This window comes from Anarhichas minor, unplaced genomic scaffold (genome assembly GCF_050575085.1).
Source record: "Anarhichas minor isolate MPS153535 unplaced genomic scaffold, ASM5057508v1 ptg000033l, whole genome shotgun sequence".
NCBI classification, from domain to species: Eukaryota; Metazoa; Chordata; class Actinopteri; order Perciformes; family Anarhichadidae; genus Anarhichas; species Anarhichas minor.
Window position 1 is genome coordinate 10,089,365 of NW_027466479.1, and position 22,629 is coordinate 10,111,993.

The 22,629-nt window shown below is 39.3% G+C and overlaps 3 protein-coding genes across 4 annotated transcripts; all 3 read left to right on the plus strand.

Annotated features, from left to right (window-relative positions):
* The first annotated feature begins 2,212 nt into the window (after positions 1–2,212).
* On the plus strand, positions 2,213–10,105 carry hcn3 (hyperpolarization activated cyclic nucleotide-gated potassium channel 3). Its single transcript, XM_076106016.1, has 7 exons — positions 2,213–2,412; positions 5,834–6,263; positions 6,376–6,537; positions 7,099–7,317; positions 7,862–8,008; positions 8,933–9,173; positions 9,903–10,105. Exons 1-7 carry the CDS (start codon positions 2,324–2,326, stop codon positions 10,103–10,105), a joined length of 1,491 nt encoding a protein of 496 aa, XP_075962131.1. The 5' UTR covers positions 2,213–2,323.
* A 1,772-nt stretch (positions 10,106–11,877) lies between these two features.
* ndufv1 (NADH:ubiquinone oxidoreductase core subunit V1) lies at positions 11,878–18,510 on the plus strand. The gene is made up of 11 exons (XM_076106038.1): positions 11,878–11,955; positions 13,454–13,563; positions 13,652–13,734; positions 13,989–14,159; positions 14,871–15,054; positions 16,137–16,326; positions 16,557–16,769; positions 17,161–17,327; positions 17,416–17,497; positions 17,606–17,751; positions 18,258–18,510. Exons 2-11 carry the CDS (start codon positions 13,459–13,461, stop codon positions 18,333–18,335), a joined length of 1,419 nt encoding a protein of 472 aa, XP_075962153.1. The 5' UTR covers positions 11,878–11,955; positions 13,454–13,458; the 3' UTR covers positions 18,336–18,510.
* Positions 18,511–19,088: 578 nt separating this feature from the next.
* LOC142965314 (uncharacterized) lies at positions 19,089–22,322 on the plus strand. 2 transcript variants are annotated; one of them, XM_076106214.1, is made up of 5 exons: positions 19,089–19,139; positions 19,651–19,788; positions 19,948–20,063; positions 20,844–20,987; positions 21,072–22,322. In XM_076106214.1, exons 2-5 carry the CDS (start codon positions 19,686–19,688, stop codon positions 21,744–21,746), a joined length of 1,038 nt encoding a protein of 345 aa, XP_075962329.1. In that variant the 5' UTR covers positions 19,089–19,139; positions 19,651–19,685; the 3' UTR covers positions 21,747–22,322. The 2 variants fall into 2 exon arrangements, with proteins under 2 accessions (XP_075962329.1, XP_075962328.1); XM_076106213.1 differs by having other exon boundaries at positions 19,124–19,244.
* Positions 22,323–22,629: the final 307 nt, after the last annotated feature.

A 22,629-nucleotide genomic window follows, 5' to 3' on the forward strand; every position in this document is an offset into this window, starting at 1 on the left:
TTCAGCGCTTGTTAGAGTTTATGGTTAAAAACAGCATTTATAGCCCATAGAATACAATCACATGTAGACACTGCCTTCTGGCGGACACAGTGTGTAACTACAACCGTCTCTGTATTTAATTTGAAAGTGCCTACCAGAAGTGACCCTGTGTAATTGTGTCTGCATTAACACAAGGCACATGATATAGTAACGTGATGTGACCACTAGATGGCAGTATACAGCTAGCATTGCTCTTTTGCCAGCCCTCAATTCTTCAACCGCATACAGAAACGATAGCATATGACTGCTTCCGGTATATACTTTCAAAATAAATATTTTTACATCAATAGCTCAGTTGTTTAGTTATAAATGGATTCATTTCTTACACTACAACCATTACGGCACAACTTCCCTAGCTAGCAAAATGTAGCTATCTCTATTTTGGTTCCCAAGTCTCCTAGTCTTGTTGCAAAACAAAAAGTATGTATTAAACGTCGTGTGGTGGCCGCCTGTTTTCATGAAGTCCATCAACTCCATCCTGTGAATCGCAGTCGTGACGGTATGAGAGCAGAAATTTAGCAATTTACAAGTATTCATGCATCAAGTGTATGTTGTTAACTTAACCGGTTGATTTCACTAGTTCTGAAAGAAGAATGACTCTGAAAACGGCTGTAAAAATACATCAATAACAAACAGCTTCCGGGCAGATTTTCTATATTTCTCTCAATGCAAATCAAAATGTTACCTTAACCCTTACATACTGTTTATATTTGATACCTTCACAGTATGGTTCGGGTCAATTTTGACCCAGACCAAGAATTCCCTCATAGTAAGTGTCTATACCAAATTTTAAACTACAGATCTATTTAGAATGTCTAAATAGCCCATGTCTCATTAATACATGTATGATTAATCCTTAATAAATGTTTCAGAGAGCAGGAAGAGTGTATTTTTTAAGTTTTACAACATTTGTTTTTGGAGAAAATCCTCTACTATTACACATTATCATGTCCTGTTTTACATAAGACATACAAACATAAAATCCATAATGAGACATGAGAGTATCTATCTCATAAAATGAATACAAAATATGGAACTCTTTGATTTATTGAGTCTGTAAATCAACTATAAAGAGATTTTTAACGCTTGTTGTGCCGGTAAAAACAAAAATTAAATTTGAAATGAATATCGAGCGTGACATATTTCTAGCAGGTATGAAGGCGCTGTGGTTTCCAGTAGCTTAATTCATAGCTTTGTCTTTGCTGCTGACCTGGAGCCTTCCCGTTCTGGCTGCGCGACAAGACCTGCAGCCGCATCACCACCTGGGACTCGTCCTCGAGGAGGGCGGGCTCTTCCACCGCAGGGAGGAGGGGGAGGAGGAGGATAGAGGTGAGTGGTGAGTGGACGCAGTTATGCCAACAAGCCGATTATTGAAGACTACTGAAGCCTCTCTGTCAATTTGCGTTCGGTCAAACAAAGACGGACACACAATACATCTGAGGCTGAAGTTTTTGTTTTTACGGGGCGGAGGATTCATTCAGCAAATCACAGGGAAGTACTTTTTTTAATGGCTGCAACTTTTTATGGATTTGAGAAAGCCATTGTTTCTATTATATACGATTTAGAGACTTGCAATGTGTATTTGCTAATCTGTAGAGAGCTAAAAGTGTTTTTTAGTTGCTGTGGTGTCACTGTTTTATATTTTTAATCTCAGTACCTGCATGTTACTTTATGTTTACAGCCTGCCTAAAAGTATTTCAGAAAAGTTTTTTTTATTTTGTGAAGGAAGTTAACACTAAAAGAAGTTAACACTAAAAGAAGTTAACACTAAAAGAATGCATGAAATGAAAATGGCAGCTGCAGTTTACTTTTTTAGTAAGTGAACTTTACAACCAGGTCCCTACAAGCCAAGTCATAGGGAAAATAGAGCCCACTTTGTCTTGCCCAGTTTAAAGTGCAAAGTATGAAAATGAACAGCCTCTCCAGGAGTATCGAGGACCAGAGAAACATTAGCGAGAGCCCGTCTCACAAACCAGAGACATCCAGGTACCGCAGCTGGAGCAGCCTCCGCTTCTCAAGGTGGAGAAGCGGCTCCCAGCGGACGACCCCCCCTGGTACCCCCTCCCCAAAGGCAGAGAAGAGGGCCGATGTGACCAAGACGCTCTTCTCCTTGGTTCAGACTCACAATGACGACTTTACGGCAGATCCAGATGGCGTGTTTGAAACCAACGAGGAGGGCGAAGGAGGCAGCGACGACACAAAACCCTCATCGGACCAGTCCACCTACTTCCAGAAGAATTTAGTGTCAATTTTGCAGCCCGGGGTCAACAAGTTCTCCCTGCGCATGTTCGGCAGCCATAAGGGTGTTGCTGCTGAGCAGGCCAGGGTCAAGAGCTTTGGAGTGTGGATCATCCACCCTTACAGTGATTTCAGGTAATAATGAGGTTATCTTCAGAGTTTCCTCGGTTTCCTTTTTATTTCAGTGCTGTTTGTGGGAATGCTTGCCCCCATTATTTCTACATTAACATGAACAGAACATGCAAAATGGGTGACAACACAAGTCAGTAACCTTTTGCCAAAACAAGATTCCCCAATTGGTCGTTAATCTTTCTCAATCTTCCCTTGAACGTATCCAGTTTACATCCAACCGAACAGCCTGTGACGGTGCTGAGATGCAATTTTTCAAAGACAGCAGCTGATGTCAGGGTCGGTCTCACATGATAAGGCGATGAAGGGATTTGATTAGTGATACAGTATATAGGACAAGATCATCTGGATTAATGATACCACTGGTAACTCCCTTTCTCCCTGCTGAGGAGGAGGTAGAACTACATTCATTGATCCTGTTAATTTAAGTGATCCAATGTATTCCATTTGAAAAACAGCCAATATTTTTTTGCTCTAGTTTAGCCTCACTTTTGGAGGATTTGTCAGATCATTCAGCTTTTGTGGCGGAGCAACATCCTAGCAGCGATGCCCCAAGCAATCCGTATGTGTGGTCCCTAATAATAGCCGCCATCAAATTTAAACAATTTTTAAACACCAGGCCTATGCCAGACAGAGAGGATAAACACGTGCAGAGGGATTATTGCCCATAAGAATCCCTATAATTCCAATCTTGCTCTATTATGCAATAATACACAGACAGCTGAGGGGGGGATTACCGGAGGCCTGCTCTCCTTAAACCTTATGCTCCAACTTCCCCTTTTTAATGGATGAGTTGGAATAGCACATTTGTGGTTACAGCTTTCCTGTTTAGTGGTTAAGGTTGGATAGCTGGTTTCATTTTGCATTTTGAATCCAATTTAAAATTGGCATTTAATGACGGAAAGACATACAACAAAGGTCCTTCACTGATATCCAAAAGTGGCGTTGCGATCACATTATATGGTACATTTTTTCATCACCAGGCCTCTTGTCAAATCTTTATCTCCTCCCTTATTGTTTTTAGTAAAGATTATTATACGAAGCTTTCAGGTTGTCAACAAAACTATCTGAACTTAAAGTCAGGGGCTCTCCAAAGTCACTGGGTTTCATCCTCTGCAAAACATGAATATCTGTACCAACTTTAAAGTTAGCATTTGTAACTAGCAAGAGTACGCTAGATTTTTTAAACGATCCAACCGAAAAGCCAGCCCAGTGTTGAACAACTCTTTAACAATGAATGTAGTGAGCAGCACAAGCTTCAAAAGTTGCTAAATGTAGCGAGAAAGTTGCCAAGTCGGCAACACCGTCAGCCCGTTCCTGCCAGGCGGCAACCACAGAGTCTGATAAGTTAAGCCAATGTAGAAGTACCTTAAACTTGAATTCTTTCTGATGGCCATCAGGGGGCGACTCCTCTCCTCTACTCTTCTACTAAGAAGTGTGATCGTATAGAAGTCTATGAGAAAATTACTCTACTTCTCACTTGATTTATTACCTCATCAAACATTGTAAACATGAGTTTATGGTCTCAATCACTAGTTTCAAGTCTTATTCAATACAGCATGATGTTCATTTAGTAAATGATGGTCCCGTTTAGAGTAAAATAGACAATAGAACAGGGGATGCTTTGAGGCGTTGTCTGTCCTGGAAGTTGTAGTTGTTTTCATCCTACAACTTTAACCCTTTCACAGTTTGTTTTCAGTTCATGAAAGTTAATGGAACCATTTTGGTCCCCTAAAAATGTCTTATTCAGCGTTTGGATGTAGTTTGCTCCACCCTCTCATTGCAATAAGCCCAAGATGATGACAGCCAAATGTCAAGATGGTGACGGCCAAATGCCAAGATGGTGACGGCCAAATCCCAAGATGGTGACGGCCAAAATGCCGACTTCGAGGCTTTAAAACAGCAGTCCACAAACCAATGGGTGATGTCACGGTGACTACTTCCACTTGTCTATGGTCCCTTCAGACCTCTCTCCGAAGCCACTCCCTCAAAATGATCATTATGAATGTAAATATATAATCATGAACTAATGAACGTGAACATCAAACGTGGCTATTGTTACTACTCGCAGCTGTCAAGCTTGTGGACGGCTCCGGTGACGCACAATGAGTGCAGATGCAGAGTGCGCGCATGCAGGCAGGTGGAGAGGCAGGTAGGCCGTCTAATCATTTAATTCGGCCAAAGGAAATGATTGGACGGGTTTATTTCAGTCTTGCGACAGCCGCGGATACCAGATTTATTTTCTCTATTTTGTCAGAACATTTATTAATTATGTAATAGTTATAGTAATACTCAATCCTGGATTTAGATTCAACATAAAATGCTTTTATAAAACCACGTTCCTATTCCTGTTCCACTCCCGCTTTTATTAATAGCTAAAACGTCTAAAAGGTTTCCATACAGCAGAATTAACTCTGCCTCTCACACGCTTCATGTAAACAGCCATAATGGCGTCCAGAGTCTTTGGTGGAGTTATTAGCAGCAAGCAACCACTAATCTGCTGCAACATGAGAGGAGATGATAAGTAGTCATGTAAACCAGCGTGTAGACACAGACGACATGGATAGATGGAGGGATAAACGTAAATGAGAATGGGGAACTAATCTATCCCTTCCTGTGTCTCTGCTCTGACCGGCTAAAGAACACTATCATTTTCTCACAGGGTTCATATGGTGATCACTGACGAGTGATGGTAGTCAAAAATAGTTCATATTCTGTTACTGTGCCTCTGTAATGAGAGAGAGAGCGAGAGAGAGAGAGAGAAAGAGAGAGAGACCCGAAGTGATTGATTTGTGATGAAAACAACATGTAAGGAAACCCAATCACTGTAGACACCAATAGACTAGCTTTTGTTGCCTGCAGCTATAAGGCTTTTAACCTCCCGAAAAGCTCCCCGGGCCTCTCCTGAACTCTGAACCCAAAGAAGTTCGGGTCGCACGATCAACTTGACAATCAGCATTATTGCCAGAATTCGCTCATATCCGTTCACACATGTATAAACCAAGAGCACTTCCATGTATGAGCCAGTAAGAGGACTTGTTCCTGTGTTTACAGCGCTTTCATTCAATTTTTAATGTGCTTGATGTATTTGTAAAGTTAGCACATTATGTAGCACACATAAATATCAAATTTTGATTGCTTACCTGTATCATAATGCTGCTGTAGCGAACAAATTTCCTATCTATCTATTTCTTTGAATATTATCATTTACTTATACATTTAAGAACAATTCAAAGGTCCTCAATAGGATGCTCAGAGCACTAAAATAACCGTATTATTTTATTAAGGAGCAAAAAGGGGACACTGGATGTATCTGGATCACTGTACAACAATAGTGGAAAAGGTTTTGTTGTTTAGTTGTACATAAAATGCTCACGGCTTTACATCTGCACAACCATCACACTCCCACCACTCCTGTTCTGTCCAGGTTTTACTGGGACATCGTGATGCTCCTGTTGATGATGAGTAATCTGGTCATTTTGCCATGGGGAATCACCTTCTTTGAAGACCAGAACACCGGGCCCTGGATCACCTTCAACGTCCTGTCTGACACTCTCTTCCTCATGGACCTGGTTTTCAATTTCCGCACAGGCATCCCGGTAGAGGATAGCCACATCATCCTGGACCCCAAAGATATCCGAATGCAATACCTCCGCACCTGGTTCCTAGTGGACTTCATCTCCTCCATCCCCGTTGACTACATCTTCCTCGTTGTAGATCTGGAGTCCCTGCAGGACTCGTCTGACGTGTACCGCACCGCCCGCGCCCTGCGCATCGTGCGCTTCACCAAGATCCTCAGTCTGCTGCGTCTTCTCAGACTGTCTCGCCTCATTCGCTACATTCACCAGTGGGAGGAGGTAAAGGGAGGATGAGGCTCATGATGACATACAGAACAGTACACATCAGAAATTCAACTTTTGTCCAGTTTAATGTTGGTTTCTTTCTTCCATACAACTTCCTCTCTCTCAGATTTTCCACATGACTTATGACCTGGCCAGCGCTGCGGTGCGCATAGTCAACTTGATTGGTATGATGCTGCTGTTGTGCCACTGGGATGGCTGCCTGACCTTCATGGTGCCTATGCTGCAAGACTTCCCCCCAGACTGCTGGGTATCCAAAAACAACATGGTGGTGAGTACATGTTCATTAATACATAGTCACATGCATGTTTTACAAAAAAAATGTAAACCTGGAAAACAAATCTATCTCAATTTATTGGGAAAATAGTTTTTTACTTAAAAACCATAATCCAAAATGTAATATATGTGGAATTGTATGCTTGCCAGTTACAATTTTGCTCATTCAGCTGACCTCCTGTGCACTGACTAAAAGACTGTTTAGGTTTCAATTCATTTGATTCAATTGATGGAATAGTTTGAATGAGGAGATTGAAGCCCCTCTCTGACATTAGAGTGGTTTTAATCGTCTCACCTATCTCATCAAGTGAATAACTGTATTTCCCCAAATGTTAAACAATTTCTATAATTACAAGTTCACCAGTTGAAAACTGCATTTATTTTTCTTATAATGAATACCAAATTACATTAATTCCAGGAAAGTTCTAGGAAATGATTTGGCGACCTTTATCTGTAAAACAATGTAACTGTAAAAACGTCACTTATGCTGCATTCATGTGGCTATAGCCATGTAAAGTATATTTTCTCCCTTCGTTGTTTACTCTGTCCCTCCCAGAATACTACATGGCACCTACAGTACTCCTACGCCCTCTTTATGGCCATGAGTCACATGCTGTGTATAGGGTACGGTGCCCACCCTCCAGAAGGCCTGACTGACGTTTGGCTCACCATGATCAGTATGGTCGTGGGGGCCACCTGCTACGCCATGTTCCTTGGTCATGCAGCTAACCTGGTCCAGTCCTTGGATGCATCACATCGCCAGTATCAAGAGAAGGTAATCACCTCTGCACTGTCTGCAAAAGATTAACACACTAAAACATTTTGACCTTCAGCTTCAATTGTTTTGTGCACGATATGTCCCAATAGCTTCACGTGGAGGCTAATGTCATTCTGGCTGCAAGGTTTAATATCACAGCCATGTTTTATATCATAGGCTTACCTACTCGTGCTTTATTCGTGGAAATTGTGCCAAATGCCTAGAGAATATTTATATTATCTAATTGTTTTTGTGACCTGACTAACCCTTTCCAGGGGATTTTCACAAGATAAAGCAGAACGGATGATGGAGAAATGATGGCACCATTGTTTTGGATCACTGTTCGCTAATGCCCATTACAAATTAGTTTATAATCCACTTAAAAATGGAAAAAAACTACAAAACAAATATAATAAATGCGTATTTATTGTGCTTAGGAATAATTCAGCAAACACATGGTAGAAAATGTGTCTAGATGTGACATCTGACATCAGCTCTGTGGAATTCCAATTGTATCCTCATGAAGGTCAAATGTCCATGTGTTTTGTACAAATGATTTCAGTACAAGCAAGTGGAGCAGTACATGTCGTTCCATAAACTGCCGGCGGATGTAAGACAGAGGATCCATGATTATTACGAGCAGCGATTCCAAGGCAAGATGTTCGATGAGGACAGCATCCTTGGAGAGCTCAGTGATCCGCTGAAGGAGGTGTGTTATTCATGAGACCATCCATTTGACTTTCTGTCTCTTGCTTTCTCTCCATGTCTCTCTTTATCGAGACATGCCAACACAGATGCAACTTTAAGCCTGAAAGATAAGTTCAAAAGCAATATATTTATTACTCTGAGTCCAAAAACATGAAGATATTCAGTTTACAATGATATAAAAGTAGCGTATCCTCTCATTGGAGTAGCAGGATTGTTTACCAATTTTTCACATTTCTTGCTTGAAAATAGCTGAAATGATTGTATATCTAAAAAGTTTGGATTCATTTTTTGTCCATCAATTAATCAATATCACAATAATATTCCAATGTTTATATTCTCTGTATCGTGATATGAAAAATGTATGCGGTGTTATTTTTTTTAATAAGTCGATCAATGGTGTTGATAGCAGAAATTTGCCCATCAAAATTTCCTTAAGCCAAAGGGGACATTTTCAAATGTGAGCTGATTATTAGTTAATTCATTGATTAGATAGTCAACAAAAAAAGCTTCCCAATGTGAGGATTTTCTGCTTCTTGCAACTTGAATCATTGGGTTTTGGACTGTTGGTCAGACAAAACAAGACATTTCAAAAAGTTTGAAGTTTTATAGACCAAGCGATTAGTCCAGAAAATAGTCTGAACATGAATCGCATAAGCAGTTAATCTGTATCAAAACAGTGGATCATTCATTTTCTATTTGATTAATCAATTGATTGACCAAACATCAGCTTCAGTTTCAGATCTACAAAACTTGTCACACATGTAAAACAAGAGCATCAATAAATGTGTTTACTTTCTCAATAAAATTAGCTCAGAATCATTCATTTGAACAGCTGAATGTAATAAAATGATAGCACGGTAACGTAGAAAATGTCTCAGCATCACTTATCTTAATGTCTTCTCTCTCCACTCTTTCCACCATGCAGGAGATTGTCAGCTATAACTGCCGTGGGCTTGTAGCTAACATGCCACTGTTTGCCAACACCGACCCTCATTTTGTGACAGTGATCCTGACCAAGCTGCGTTTCGAAGTCTTCCAACCTGCGGACCTTATTATACGAGAAGGAACGCTGGGTCGGAAAATGTACTTCATCCAGCACGGCAGCGTCACTGTCATCCCACGTGGCAGTAAAGAGATTACGCTCAACGATGGAGCATATTTTGGAGGTAAATCATTTGTGAATCATTTAACCTTCAAAGGGTTTCCCATCAAATTCTTAAGAGGATGGTTGTGTTTCCTCTCCTGTTGTTAAAGCTGTCGCTGACCCCTTTTCGCTTTTTATGCACTTGCTATACAAATGTATTGCTCATGTGTACATCATCTTATCATCCAGACACGGCCTTGAATCTAAGATTGCAACATCCAATTATTTTATCGATTATTGATTAATCTGACAACAATTTTCATAATTAGCTGATCAATTGTTTGGCCTAGAAATGTTTAAAAAATACTTTACAAAAAAAAAGACCCATTACAATTTCCCAAAACCCAAGCTGACGTCTTCGTTGCTTCTTTCGTTTAACCAACAGTCTCAAAGCCAAATATATCTAGTTTACCTTCTTGGAAGACCTAATAATTTGACATTTTATGAGTTAAGCTTATTTGCTTTCTTAATTATTGTTCGATGATAAGATTGGTACCACTTTCATATCTGTACTCTAGAGTCAGCAGCCGGTTAGCGTAGCTTAGCACAAAGAGGGGAAACAGGGGGAAACAGCTAGCTTTGCTCAGTCCATTATGCTTAGCTGAGCGAGCCAGCTGATGGCTATAGCTTCGTAATTACTGTACAGACATGAGAGTGGTTTCATTCATCTGTTTCTTGGAAAGCGAAAGATTTTCCAATACATTGAACTATTGCTTTAAAGGTTAAACTGACTCTCTCTTCCTTGGTTCAGAGATCTGCCTGCTAACCCAAGGACGACGCACAGCCACCGTGAGGGCTGAAACCTACTGTCGCCTTTACTCCCTGAGCGTGGACAGTTTCAACGAGGTCCTGGAGGAGCATCCTCTAATGAGGAGGGCGTTTGAGAGTGCGGCTGTGGACCGACTGGGCCGGGTGGCTCGCAGACCCAGTTATCAGCCTCCACCAGATGAGTGACTTCCTCAGTACCAACGAAGAAAGACGCCTGCCAGAAATGTGGAGGATATTTGTCATGCTGTGACTGACCTTGACCACATAACAAAGAAACCTTTGTTGTAAATTTGACTAATTGCAGTTTACTTTAGTGCTCAATGATGGATGTAGAACCTCAGTTTTATTTATTTACACATTATTGCTGCACTTGGTTGAAAATAGTGCACCTTCAGTTGATTTTGTTTTGTTACTTGGTTCTCAAGGCGTTAGCTGAAATCAAATTTTGTGTTAGATCTTTGTATATATTTCATGTTAGATTCATTGTGTCATTTACAAATCTATGAAAAAAAAAATCACAATTTTCTAGTTTCTTCAGCAACTTTGGTGATACATGTGCTTTTTACCATTGGCAACACCAGCTTTTCCAAATGTAAATACTGCTTTAATACTTATTTTTAGTTGCCTGTATGCTTTCTGGCACTGCAGTTTCATAATCCATCACATCATTTATACAAGCGTGGGAGCACCAGCTGGGCTACACATCACATGGCTGAATGTAGCGCTGATTCTAATGATCCCTCAGATCTGAAGGTTGCATCAAGTCACGATTTAATACCAATGTTCACTGAGGATAAGCTGCTGTGATGTAATAACTCCAACTATACAGATACAGATTGCACACATATATGCATCATTGTTTAAATGGCCACATTTAATCGTGTTCAAACTTGAAGAGGTAATCTAAAAGAAATTACCTTTTCATCTCTCCAATTCAGTGTCCAGTATTACTTTGATTTCTTTCCACACATGGACTTAAGTTACTAACTTTCCTTTTGAATAACACTTTCATCTGTTTTAATTCTCTGCTGGCAATTAATATGCAAACAAACATTTGGCTTTAAATAGGCAGAAATATATAAATAATATATTATTAGTTACATTAGTAATATATTTATTTTATAATAATAAATAAAAGTCAGCGCATATATTTATGTTGATGCGGGAAAAAAATGTATGATTGATCTGTGCAACTTATTATCAGACAAAACAAACATCTCTTGTGTATTTGTGCTGTTAGACTGTATTTATTCATACAGAGAATTTATTTTCTAAATAATTTTGATGCAAAGAAAAAAGCCATTGTTTATCAAATGTCCTCCATTTTACAGCAATGTAAAGTGAGAATGCAGTCACGTGAATTTGTTCAATTTTATTTAAACTTTCTGATGAATGATCCTCATACTTATGAAATGTAAATATACATATTTATACCCTTTAAACATGAATATGTTTTTTTAGCCTATGCAGTTTGTTTAGACACACACACACACACACACACACACACACACCAACACCAGTGACCATTATATTCCCATTATTTTAATATGTGCTAGTATTAAAAGCAATAGATGTCACCTTGTAGAATGGCCACTTTCATATATATATATATATATATATATATATATATATATATATATATTGTTTTGTTTTATATTTATGACATATAGCTTCATGACATATAAGCCTCTCAAATGGAGTGTAAAAGTACAATATTTCCCTCTGAAATGTAACTATTAGAGTTGAAGTATTATACAGTAATCATCAGCACTAAATTGAAGTAACGTTACCCAGGTACTGTATCAGGACTTCTAAACATACACTTACAGACTGACCTTCAGTGAGGGTAAACTGTTGTTATGAAATAGTTTTTTCTTAAATGCAAAGAGGGCGGTTCATAGTCAGCACGTTGTGCAACCAAAACTTTTAAAGAAGCCTCCACAGCGCTGCTGCTGTGTTGTTGATGACAGCTTCCGGCCGTGTGGTCTTCACTTCCTGTCAGTGTTTCATAAACTTGGGACGTATCGTTTGACAAGGTAAGCAGCGCCGGTTGTTTGCTAACTTACATCAAACCCGTTTATCATTTAACTGCTTTTAATGCAGCTGCCATTAAGACTGTTATAAACGAGTTCATTCATGTTTTGTCATTGTTATATCTGGATCCTACGTCGTGAATCCGCTGATGTTATTCTGACATTACAAGGTTAACCGCTAGCTGACTTAGCGTAGCGCCAGACTAGCAGTAGCTAACGTTAGCTATATCTACATGGGGCTCAGGTGTCCTCTTTAAGCGAGGTAAAATAGTTTAGTTGTAACGTTACCCATGATTATTCCATTTTATAAAAGTGTGTTTATCCGAAATATTACAGCTTGGAGTGTTGTGTGGATTGATAACATTGCTGGCTCTCACCCTCACCTTCGTTTGCTAACTTCTCTCAACAACGTTACCTCTGACATAATAACGCCTCATAACAAGTTACACAAGATCTCTTGCAAAGCTGTTACAATGCCAAACAAACGTTTATTAACATGTCTATTGGTCGTCACCAAAAAAAAAAAAGTGAATAGTGTTTGTAACTTTTGTTTAAATAGAACCAGCATCTGCTTTCACTCAACGTCTGTTGATTAGATGCAGTTTAATGGTATGAAGACGCTATTTAGCAGCCATGACAAAATGTTGTTTTTACAGCTTGACTCCTGTAATATGACTAATGTTTATTGTCATTTGATAGGGCCGTGGAATGTGACATATATAACTAATGCTCTGGTTGATGAGTCCATTGGGCTATTTTCAGCTAGCATTCTTCAGTTTTGTTTTTCTGTACTAGTCTTGATACGTTACCTGAGTTTGAAACCAACACCAAAATTATTCATACCTTATTTGAGAAATATGTTTTTGTTCAAAATCTTTTTTCATTTAGTAAAATAAACCATACTTCTATTTTGAATATTGCCGATTGACAAGCACTTGTGCAAGAACTTTGCCTAAAATAAGAAATATTTGAGCTTAAAAAAGCAACTTTTGGATCAACAAATATTTAAACAAAACTAAGAATTAAACAACGGAATTTGATGCCTACTTTCAGTCCTTCACAGTTTGTCATATGTTAATGTGTTTAAGAAAGTGCTGAGGTACCCTGGCCATAAACGTGATAAATATTGTTTTAATAATAACACTTTATGTTTAGAAGATCCTTGATATGATAAATATTGATGTCTTTATTTTCTGCTTTAACTTCTAGGATTACAAAGGAAACACATTTTATTGTGCTATGTTTAACAATTATTGTGCGAATAGAGCTGCAACAGTTTGTCATTTTGTTGAAAATAACTATTTTGGTTATCACGTTTTCATTTTTTTAAGCAAAACTGTCAAACACTCTGGTTCTAGATAATGTGGATGGGATGAATGGGAAGATTTACTTATTTTCTTTGTTTTATATCACTGTAAACTAAACACCTTTGGGTTTAGGACTATTGGTCATGCAAAACAAGACATTCCAAATCTGTTTGATTTGTCTCTCCTCTGTGCAGGAAGGATGCTGTCTCTGTCTCGAGCAGTGGTGTGTGGGGTGGCCCGTGCTCCAGCTGCTGTCAGTCAAGGGGGAGTGATTGCTATCACCCGATTCAACAGCACAGCTCAGGTACCTGGCCTGTATTTTGAAAAAATGTAAATTGTAAAAATATGGTTAAGAAGTAGACACTGATTATGTGTTTGTCTCTATTGCTCAGACTGCTCCTAAGAAAACAACATTTGGGCCTCTGGCAGATGAGGACAGAATTTTCACAAACCTTTATGGCCGCCATGACTGGAGGTAACACCCCGTACCAGCTTATTCTTATGGGCTCTGTAAAATCTGAAACATTATATCCATATTGCTTCTATTGATCCTCACACAATACAAAAGAATGTGCCGCGCAGTTAAAGAACAGAACAGTTAAAGAAGAATTCCAGTCATACATGCCTTTAACCTGACAGATTGGAGACAGATTGAAATGTTATAAATAATTTCTTTTGAAAAAAAAAAAAACAGAACACAATCCTCATCCTCTCATGTTTGTGTTTCAGGCTGAAGGGGGCATTGAAGCGTGGCGACTGGTACAAAACTAAGGAGATCCTTTTGAATGGAGTTGACTGGATCCTCAATGAGATCAAGGGTTCTGGCCTACGTGGGAGAGGCGGAGCTGGATTCCCCACTGGCATGAAGTGGAGCTTCATGAACAAGCCCAGCGATGGCAGGTCAGTGAGGATACAGACGGATGCACACCCTTCCGCTCTTTTTTTTTTTTTTGCTTGATAATCTCATGTCTTTTTTTTACCAGATTCATATCGAAAGACAAATGTCTTACAGAATGTAAACCAACAGTGAAGAATGTCCATGTTCCTTATTTTGCCCCAAGTATTTGTGCTGGTACCTCAAAATAATAACATTAGGTGTAAAATCTTCTCAGCACATTGGGAGTGATGAATCTGAACTCAAAAGTTATTATGATTGTAAATGACAATTCATTTTACAGTAATGTTTTTATCATTTATTAGAAGTAACCAATTCTTGCAATTGGCAAAGATGGTATTTTGCATTCTTTTAACATATTTATATATCCAAAGCTTGATATTTTATTTATCTTTTCTAAAAGACGGCAAGTTCATTTTTCATTAATTCCATCCCTAGGAATTAAGAAGGAGCCATTAAGGTCCGAGTATGCAATTTCTAAATGATTTTCACTGAACATGAATTCACATGGTCTCTTGCAATCAACATTTGTTGAAGCTGACAAAATTGACTAGAGCAGCTTTGAAATCTTGGTTGAAACCATGAAACTATATTTGGATGGATGTTGTTGCCAAACATCCGCTCAGACTTTTTGGACACATTCACCACGGTGGCTGCTCTGGGACAAAATTAAGTTTGCCATACCTATTTAACCCAGTTCTAATGTCTTGCTTTAGACCAAAGTATCTGGTGGTGAATGCAGATGAGGGAGAACCTGGCACCTGTAAGGACAGGGAGATTATGCGGCATGACCCACACAAGCTGGTGGAGGGCTGCCTGGTGGCTGGGAGGGCCATGGGGGCGCGTGCTGCTTATATCTATATCAGAGGAGAGTTCTACAATGAGTCGTCCAACCTGCAGGTGAATATGAACACAATGAAACCTGAAATATAAACCTTTAAATAATTGTACATTGTCTCACGGATGTTCCACGTCAATTTATGGAAATAGGAATTAACAAACAAACATTTTAGTATCTTAAAAACAATAACGTGTCAGTAACATTCACACAATTCACTGTAAAATCAGTAAATACTATTTCATGATTCAATAGTTGCTTTGGAATACAACACTGAAACATTTGAACCCATACTAAAATGTTTGTAATAATTTGTAGTGAAATTCAAACAATGCTCATGACGAACACCCAACCCACCGACAGATGCAGAACAGCCAATACAACACCATATACCGGAGAAAAAACTTTATTTATCTGTGGATCAATACCTTGTTTCTAAAAAAACAAATTGGAATTGTTCCCAAACTGTTCAGACCTTGTTCAACTTTCGGTTCAAATCATAGGTCAGTCTCTCTAATGGCATAACAGCGAACCTGACTCCAAATAAGAGTCTTGTTTGATTGATCTGTTAATATATGTTGCTTATTGATCTGTTGGTTTCGACACTCCTCTCAACATGATATTATCCAAAAACAATACACAACCACTTTTATGCACATTTGTGCTTCAAATCATTCTTGCATAATTCAGCTAAATCCTTGATAGTCAAAACTCGTATAAGAAGTATTTTGTAGAGCATATGCAGATGAAATTGCTCTCGGAAATGTAAGTAATTTCGCATTATTCGACATATCTTGTGTTTAACAACATAATAGAAGCTCAGAGGTCTGCCAACCAGTTTTTTCAGCTTTCAGCTCCATTTGACATACCGTAAAGTTCATGAAGGAAGATTGATGCTCATATCCACATAATCTTAATTTCATTATGAGGTATACAACTATGACATGTTAACCAAAAATGCTGTTTACATTGTTGCATTGTAGTGCATTGCAGTGTTGTCTTAATCAGGTTTATTTTGACATAGTGCAGGCCAAGTGCTCATGGCTGTCATAGGAGATTTGTAGAAAACACAACGTATGATTGTATAAGACTATGTATTCATTTATCCTGTTGAAGCGTTGTTTTTTTCTATTTCTGCTCTTAGGTAGCTATCAACGAGGCCTATGCTGCAGGGCTCATTGGAAAGGACTCCTGTGGCACCGGTTTTGACTTTGATGTGTTTGTGATGCGGGGTGCTGGAGCGTACATCTGTGGAGAGGAGACTGCTCTTATCGAGTCCCTGGAGGGAAAGCAGGGGAAGCCCCGTCTGAAGCCCCCATTTCCTGCTGATGTGGGTGAGTTAAGGTGCACAGAGAGGGTTTACGAGGGCGGTACAAAATATTGACAAACAAGGAGAAAATGTTGACCGTATTATTTCTTAGCTTGTATCCCACCGTGCATTCTCACATATTTTCTTCAACTAGTTATTATGATCTGAACACAGTGAGCGACTGCAAAACTCTTGTTCCTGCCAAATAAAAGTGGCACTGAAATATCTTTTCTCACTTCTGCTGCTATCTTAAAGGTGTGTTTGGTTGCCCAACAACTGTTGCCAATGTGGAGACTGTAGCCGTGGCGCCCACCATCTGTCGTCGTGGCGGCTCGTGGTTTCTGGGCTTTGGCAGAGAGAGAAACTCCGGCACAAAGCTATTCAACATCTCTGGCCATGTTAACCACCCCTGCACCGTAGAGGAGGAGATGTCTATCCCTCTGAAAGAACTCATTGAGAGGCACGCAGGTACTATGATGCTAAGAATGTGTCACAACATGTATCTAATGAGCCCACTTGACTCATATCACTGAGACAATGTTTTTGAGTAAATATTAACACCTTGGGTCTCAAACTGGTGTGTAGAGGGAGCTGTTTGTAGTTGTTATTTGACTTGAGTCAGGGGGTTTTGTAAAAAATCAACTGAATGGAAGAAAATTACTTTTTCTGGTGAATTAGGAAAGCCCTCCTGTAAATAATTCAGTGAAACTGGTGGAATTCCGAAAACCTAAATGCATCATTTGTATATCTGCGCCAAGGGGTTCACAGACCGAAAAGATTAAGATGGCTTAACATAAGCACGCCCTGAGTAACTGCAGTTTTTCTTTTTACTTAATTGAAACGAACATCCGTCTGGTAGGTGGTGTGCGTGGCGGTTGGGATAACTTGCTGGCTGTAATCCCCGGTGGCTCCTCAACACCGCTTATTCCCAAGAAGGTATGTGAAGAGGTGATGATGGACTTCGATGGCCTCCTCCAGGCTCAGACTGGCCTGGGCACAGCTGCAGTTATCGTCATGGACAAATCTGTGAGTTGCCACCTCTGCTCCATAATTCATCCTGCATAAATTAATCATCAAACATCTGTTACATTGGTGGATGCATTCTTTTTTGCAGACTGACATTATCAGAGCCATTGCCCGCCTGATTGAATTCTACAAGCATGAGAGCTGTGGTCAGTGCACACCCTGCAGGGAAGGTAAGAGCTACTTCAGTGTCATTTTCTGCACCGACCATAACATCACACATATTGGGTTTTTCAGTGTCTCGTAATACCTCTAAATTTCCCTTTCACCTGCTTCTGTAGGAGTGGACTGGATGAATAACATGATGTGGCGTTTTGTGAAGGGTGATGCACGGCCATCGGAGATCGACATGATCTGGGAGCTCAGTAAGCAGATTGAGGGACACACTATCTGTGCCCTGGGAGATGGTGCGGCATGGCCAGTGCAGGTAAACACATGGACCAACAGGATAATTTGAAAAATGAATGGGGGACTGTGAGAAATTAATAAGTTAATATTTTGCCAGTTGCAGTCTGTGGTGCTGTTGTATGGTAGCGTTTTGCATTACATTGACAAAAGTTTCCATTATTTTGTGAACTCCCATTGATGGTGGACAAAGATTATTACAGAATTCAATTAACAACTCTTCAGCAGAGTAACAAAAACTGAATATGATAAGTTTCATAAAGGAAAGATTGATTGCCAGTTAGTTGTATTGGATTGTAGTAGATTTAGCTAGGTGTAGCTATGAAGAGTAAGCCCCCAACCACAAACCATAACCTAAAACAAATACTCTTAATCTCAACTTTAAACCTTTACCTCTTCTAGGAATTAACACTTTTCCGTTTTTTTGTAAATATACACTCTGACGTACTGTTTATCGACAGTCTCTGTTACTCTTCTACTTTTTTTAATGTACCATTTTCCTCTGTTTTCTCTTTTCTGTGTTCTCAGGGATTGATCAGGCACTTCAGGCCTGTGATGGAAAGTCGAATTGCTGATCACCAGCAGAAGCAGCAGGCCAGGGCTTAAATGGCTCTTCTAACTCCTTGAACTCGTTCTTCTGCCTATTTGCCCTCAACCCTGTGTTGTTTCATTGACAAATTATTTAAAACAAATATGTGCCGTCTTCTCACCTTATCATCAAGTTTTACATTGATGTGTCTGCCTTGTCTGATAATAACCAATAAAATTCTATGAATCTTAATTATACTCTACTTTTTTTTGTTCTTTTAGTTTTATTTTAATCTTTTTTTTAAGTGTTTAACGTCTAGAAAATTGTGGAAAGGAACAACTGGCAATATTAATTTTGTTCATATTTTTCAAATGAGTAGTTTCAGTATGATAAAATTATTATAATCAAAGGTTATTAAACCACTGAAGCACTGCAGCTATTATGCAAATGTTTTTTCTTGTTTAAAAAAAATAAATGATCATCAATGTTTAGGAATTAACAGTGTGCAGTGAACATTAATAAGCAGAAAGTTTAACAGCCAAGGTTCACTATTTATTATAGGGGGGAAAATACTATATATATTTTTAAATTATATAAATATGCTACTGTATAACGCTGCCCCAGTTCAAACTTTTGGTTTGTAACAAAACAATCATGTGCCTCAATTCATATAGTTATCAAGTAATATAAAGCATGGTGTCACCTTTTAAAACTTAAAAGCTGTGTGCCCTGAGGGACAGTAATATCGTTCAAAAGCCACTGCTGTGACAAAACCGCAGTTCCATAATCTCGCGATATCTCCATGATCGGCAGCCCTTCTCATATCACGTGATGTAGGCAGAATACTCACTGCGGCTTCATTTCGGCGGACGTTTCGTACGGTAAGAAATGGATCCCTTTTTGAATTGTTTACAAAGACTGAAGTCCAAATTCATCCCGATTTCTCATATTTGTGCGGATTTGAAGTACAAAGGCATAACACGGAAGTAAGCACGAGGCAACGGGATTCAAAATGTTGTTGAAATACAGAGGCACAGTCCTCTCGCTTTCGGTTGTCGCTGTGCATCAGTGTCCGTTTTGCTGTCAACTAACTAGCTCAGGCCTAACGACATGTGTTGTGTTTTGTCTTTATTTCATAACTAGTGTGCCCAACGTTAAAAGACAATCAGCCTCTCATCGGGGATGTATTTAATCGAGATATTTTACACTGTTTTCAATTTTCCCAACCTCCAATATCTGAATATTTATCCGAAACATCCAGATGCCTCTTACGCGGGTTAATTTAATGCTAGACTCACGTCTGCCACTGCAGTCTTCTGTTGTCGCTTTATCTTTGCCCGAAAACAAAACATTGAAGATGCATGAACTGTACATTGTGTTTCAACGTTGCAGCTCCACGTGGCTGATTAGAGTCTGAAAGCATCAGCATGGAAATGATGAAGATCGAGCAAGTCATTGTTGGGAATGAGAGGAGATCCACCACGGCGGCGGAGATCAAGTCTGAGCCCGTGGTCGCCCCTCTACAGTCCTGTAAGCTAACATGTATTATTGCATAGTTCATGCACGATGTGATGATGTTAAAATAATTATTTTCTCATTTGACAGCAATCGTAGTATAGCATGCAGTTGTATATTTCTATACCCGCTGTAACTGATCATAAAACAACGTGTCATCTCATTGTGATGCAGATCAGCACGAGAGTCTGCAATGTTTTCAGTGCTTCATCACTTTCTGTAACTCCAAAGCCAAGGAGAGACACATGAGGAAGAGTCATCGGGACCAGTACAAACAGCACCTGCAGCAGGTAGGAAAAAGCAGACTGAATATATAAATGCAAGGTCAGGATTCAAGTAGTGATACAAACTAAAGCAATTCATGTGTAATACGGTTTAATGTTATTGCTGTCATTGTTAGTATTATCGATTAATCTGCAAATTGTTTTGTCCATATATTGTTTGATCTATAAAGTATGAGAGAACAGTGAGAATGCTCTTTATTTTCCATAAAGCGGTTTGATGTATTCAATAGCTTGTTTTGTCCAACCAACAGTCTAAAAATCCAATTTTTTTTTTACTATAGTCTCATAGAAAACATACAAACAGCAAATTGTTAATTTTCTGTTGATCAAATAATCGACAAATTGTTTAAGATCAAGTGATTTCTAAGAATTGCAACTGCGGTACGAAGTGGGATGCTGTGTATATGTAAGAGTTACCTGATTTGGTATTTCTGTGGCCGATATCAATATACAGTATGGGACATTTTACAGGTGAAACATTAGTCAGTGCTCCCTAACACAAATCTTCTGAGTTGCAGTTTCTTCTGTATTGCTGATATCGACAAATATTGCCGGGGCTGATGTATCAGTCAGGCTCTGATATTGATGCAGATTTTCTGCAAAATGTAGTCTTTTTATACATTATATCATTCCAGATGAAAGTGAAGATGTAATTGAACCTCAAGAAAGATTGTCTTCAGTTGACTATTGTAAACATCTTTCATCATTCTTTCAACAATCTCTGAATAATGCCTTTAGTTAGGATTTCATATTTTTTAACCAATTTCCTGCTCATCATTCTTGCAGACTGATACAGTCTTCACTTGCTATAAGTGTGACAAGAGCTTCTCCTACTCTGAGGAGCTAAGCCAGCACCAGGCCACCCACAGCACAGAGGAGAAGCCCTTCCTTTGTGCTTTCTGCCAGAAAAACTTCTTTACCTTCACTGAGGTGAGTGCGCAGCAGGCTACATGCTTTATTGTGCTTGGGAACTGATTAAATAATTGTGTATGATGAATGTTTAATGTCTTGCAGCTGAACAAACACAGACGACATGAGTGCATAGAACGACGGTGTCCCTGCAGGGACTGTGGCGCCTTGTTCCCCAGCCCTTCACGCCTTCGCAACCATCGCATTTCAGTGCACCCCCAGCACCCCATAGTGGATGATGACATCAACACCTTCCAATGCTGCAAATGTAGTCACGGTTTCAAGACGGAAGAAGAGCTTCTGCAGCACCAGGAGAAATTTGCCAATGATATAAACTGTGGCGTTAAGCCGCAAGGCAAAAAACGTGGCCGTAAACCCAAGAACGCAGCTCAAGGAGGGATGGTTGAGAGCAAGAAGATCAAACAAGAAGACAAAGCAGGAAACAATAACTCTACAACAGAGGGTTGCACCTCCAATGAGCTGCAACCCGAGCTCAAGATCCCTTGTTCCGAAGCAAACTGTGACCTCATATTCCCTTCTGTTGCAGCACTGCGGGCACACAAAAAGGAGGCACATGGGCCTCCCCCTCGCAATGCTCACACATGTACAGAGTGTGATGAGAGCTACGCTCAGCCTGAGCAGCTCAAAGCACACATGGCCAGCGATCATCACTCTGGATACACCTGCCCCATCTGTGAAAAGAGCTTTGCACAAGAGAGCACCCTGAAGATCCACCAGAACACCCACGCTGAAGGAGAGGTGGCAGCAGAAAAAAGATAATATATGGGTAAAAGACTGTAATTTCATCCTACATCATTCACATAAATGATTATCTGAGTGTTTTGTACCATAATCTGTCGAGTGTAGGTAGAAGATTTCTATGTGAATATTTTAGGGTGAGAGTTTTTGAAGCAAGGTTATGCAACACATGACTTATGGAGGTTGTTTCTGGAATGCCGTTTTTCAATTGCTTTTAGAAAGACATCCCACGCTTGCGAATAAAACTCTGTACAGATCTATACATAATTATGATTGATGTCCACTATAAGCTCATGTCACAAGGCCCTTGCTGTCCATATTACCTCTATTGTACCTGGATTTTTTTTTGTTCTTGTGGACTAGCTAGCTAATTCTCCCTCAAATGTGGGAATGTTTTTTTATTTTCAGGATGTACACATAAGGGTGTCAATTACACAGAGAATGTAAGTCCTAAACATCATAGAACCCAAAATTCTGAAAAATGGCCAGTGTATAAGATGCTGTAATGATGGACTTCAACAAGTAAATAATTCTTGCATTAAACACTTGTGTCAATTTGTGTGAATGGTTAAATAAAATATAGTAATGGTGAAGGTTGACAGTCACTTCTCCCTGCATCTCATGTAATTCCTTTGTGGATGATTATGCTCTAAATAATAACAATACTATAGACTCAATATTTATTTTTTTATGAACAAATGTTACCCTGAATTGAAATTAATTTCTTCGCTATGACTTTGGTATTGTGTGTGTGTGTGTGTGTGTGTGTGTATATATATATATATATGAAATCAACCTGCAAATTCTTGATTATATGACTAAATTTAACCTTGAAAAGATTGATGTAAATTTTTGCTTCTACAATATACAAAAAAGTCTAATGCTGAATATATTTTTCCTTTAT

Coding starts and splice junctions, on each gene's coding strand:
- hcn3 (XM_076106016.1), top strand. CDS start 2,324: ATGTTCGGCAGCCATAAGGGTGTTGCTGCTGAGCAGGCCAGGGTCAAG. Junction 6,264..6,375: donor ACATTCACCAGTGGGAGGAG/GTAAAGGGAGGA, acceptor CCTCTCTCTCAG/ATTTTCCACATGACTTATGA. Junction 9,174..9,902: donor CGATGGAGCATATTTTGGAG/GTAAATCATTTG, acceptor TCCTTGGTTCAG/AGATCTGCCTGCTAACCCAA.
- ndufv1 (XM_076106038.1), top strand. CDS start 13,459: ATGCTGTCTCTGTCTCGAGCAGTGGTGTGTGGGGTGGCCCGTGCTCCA. Junction 13,564..13,651: donor GATTCAACAGCACAGCTCAG/GTACCTGGCCTG, acceptor TCTATTGCTCAG/ACTGCTCCTAAGAAAACAAC. Junction 17,498..17,605: donor GTGCACACCCTGCAGGGAAG/GTAAGAGCTACT, acceptor CTGCTTCTGTAG/GAGTGGACTGGATGAATAAC.
- LOC142965314 (XM_076106214.1), top strand. CDS start 19,686: ATGGAAATGATGAAGATCGAGCAAGTCATTGTTGGGAATGAGAGGAGA. Junction 19,789..19,947: donor GGTCGCCCCTCTACAGTCCT/GTAAGCTAACAT, acceptor ATTGTGATGCAG/ATCAGCACGAGAGTCTGCAA. Junction 20,988..21,071: donor ACTTCTTTACCTTCACTGAG/GTGAGTGCGCAG, acceptor AATGTCTTGCAG/CTGAACAAACACAGACGACA.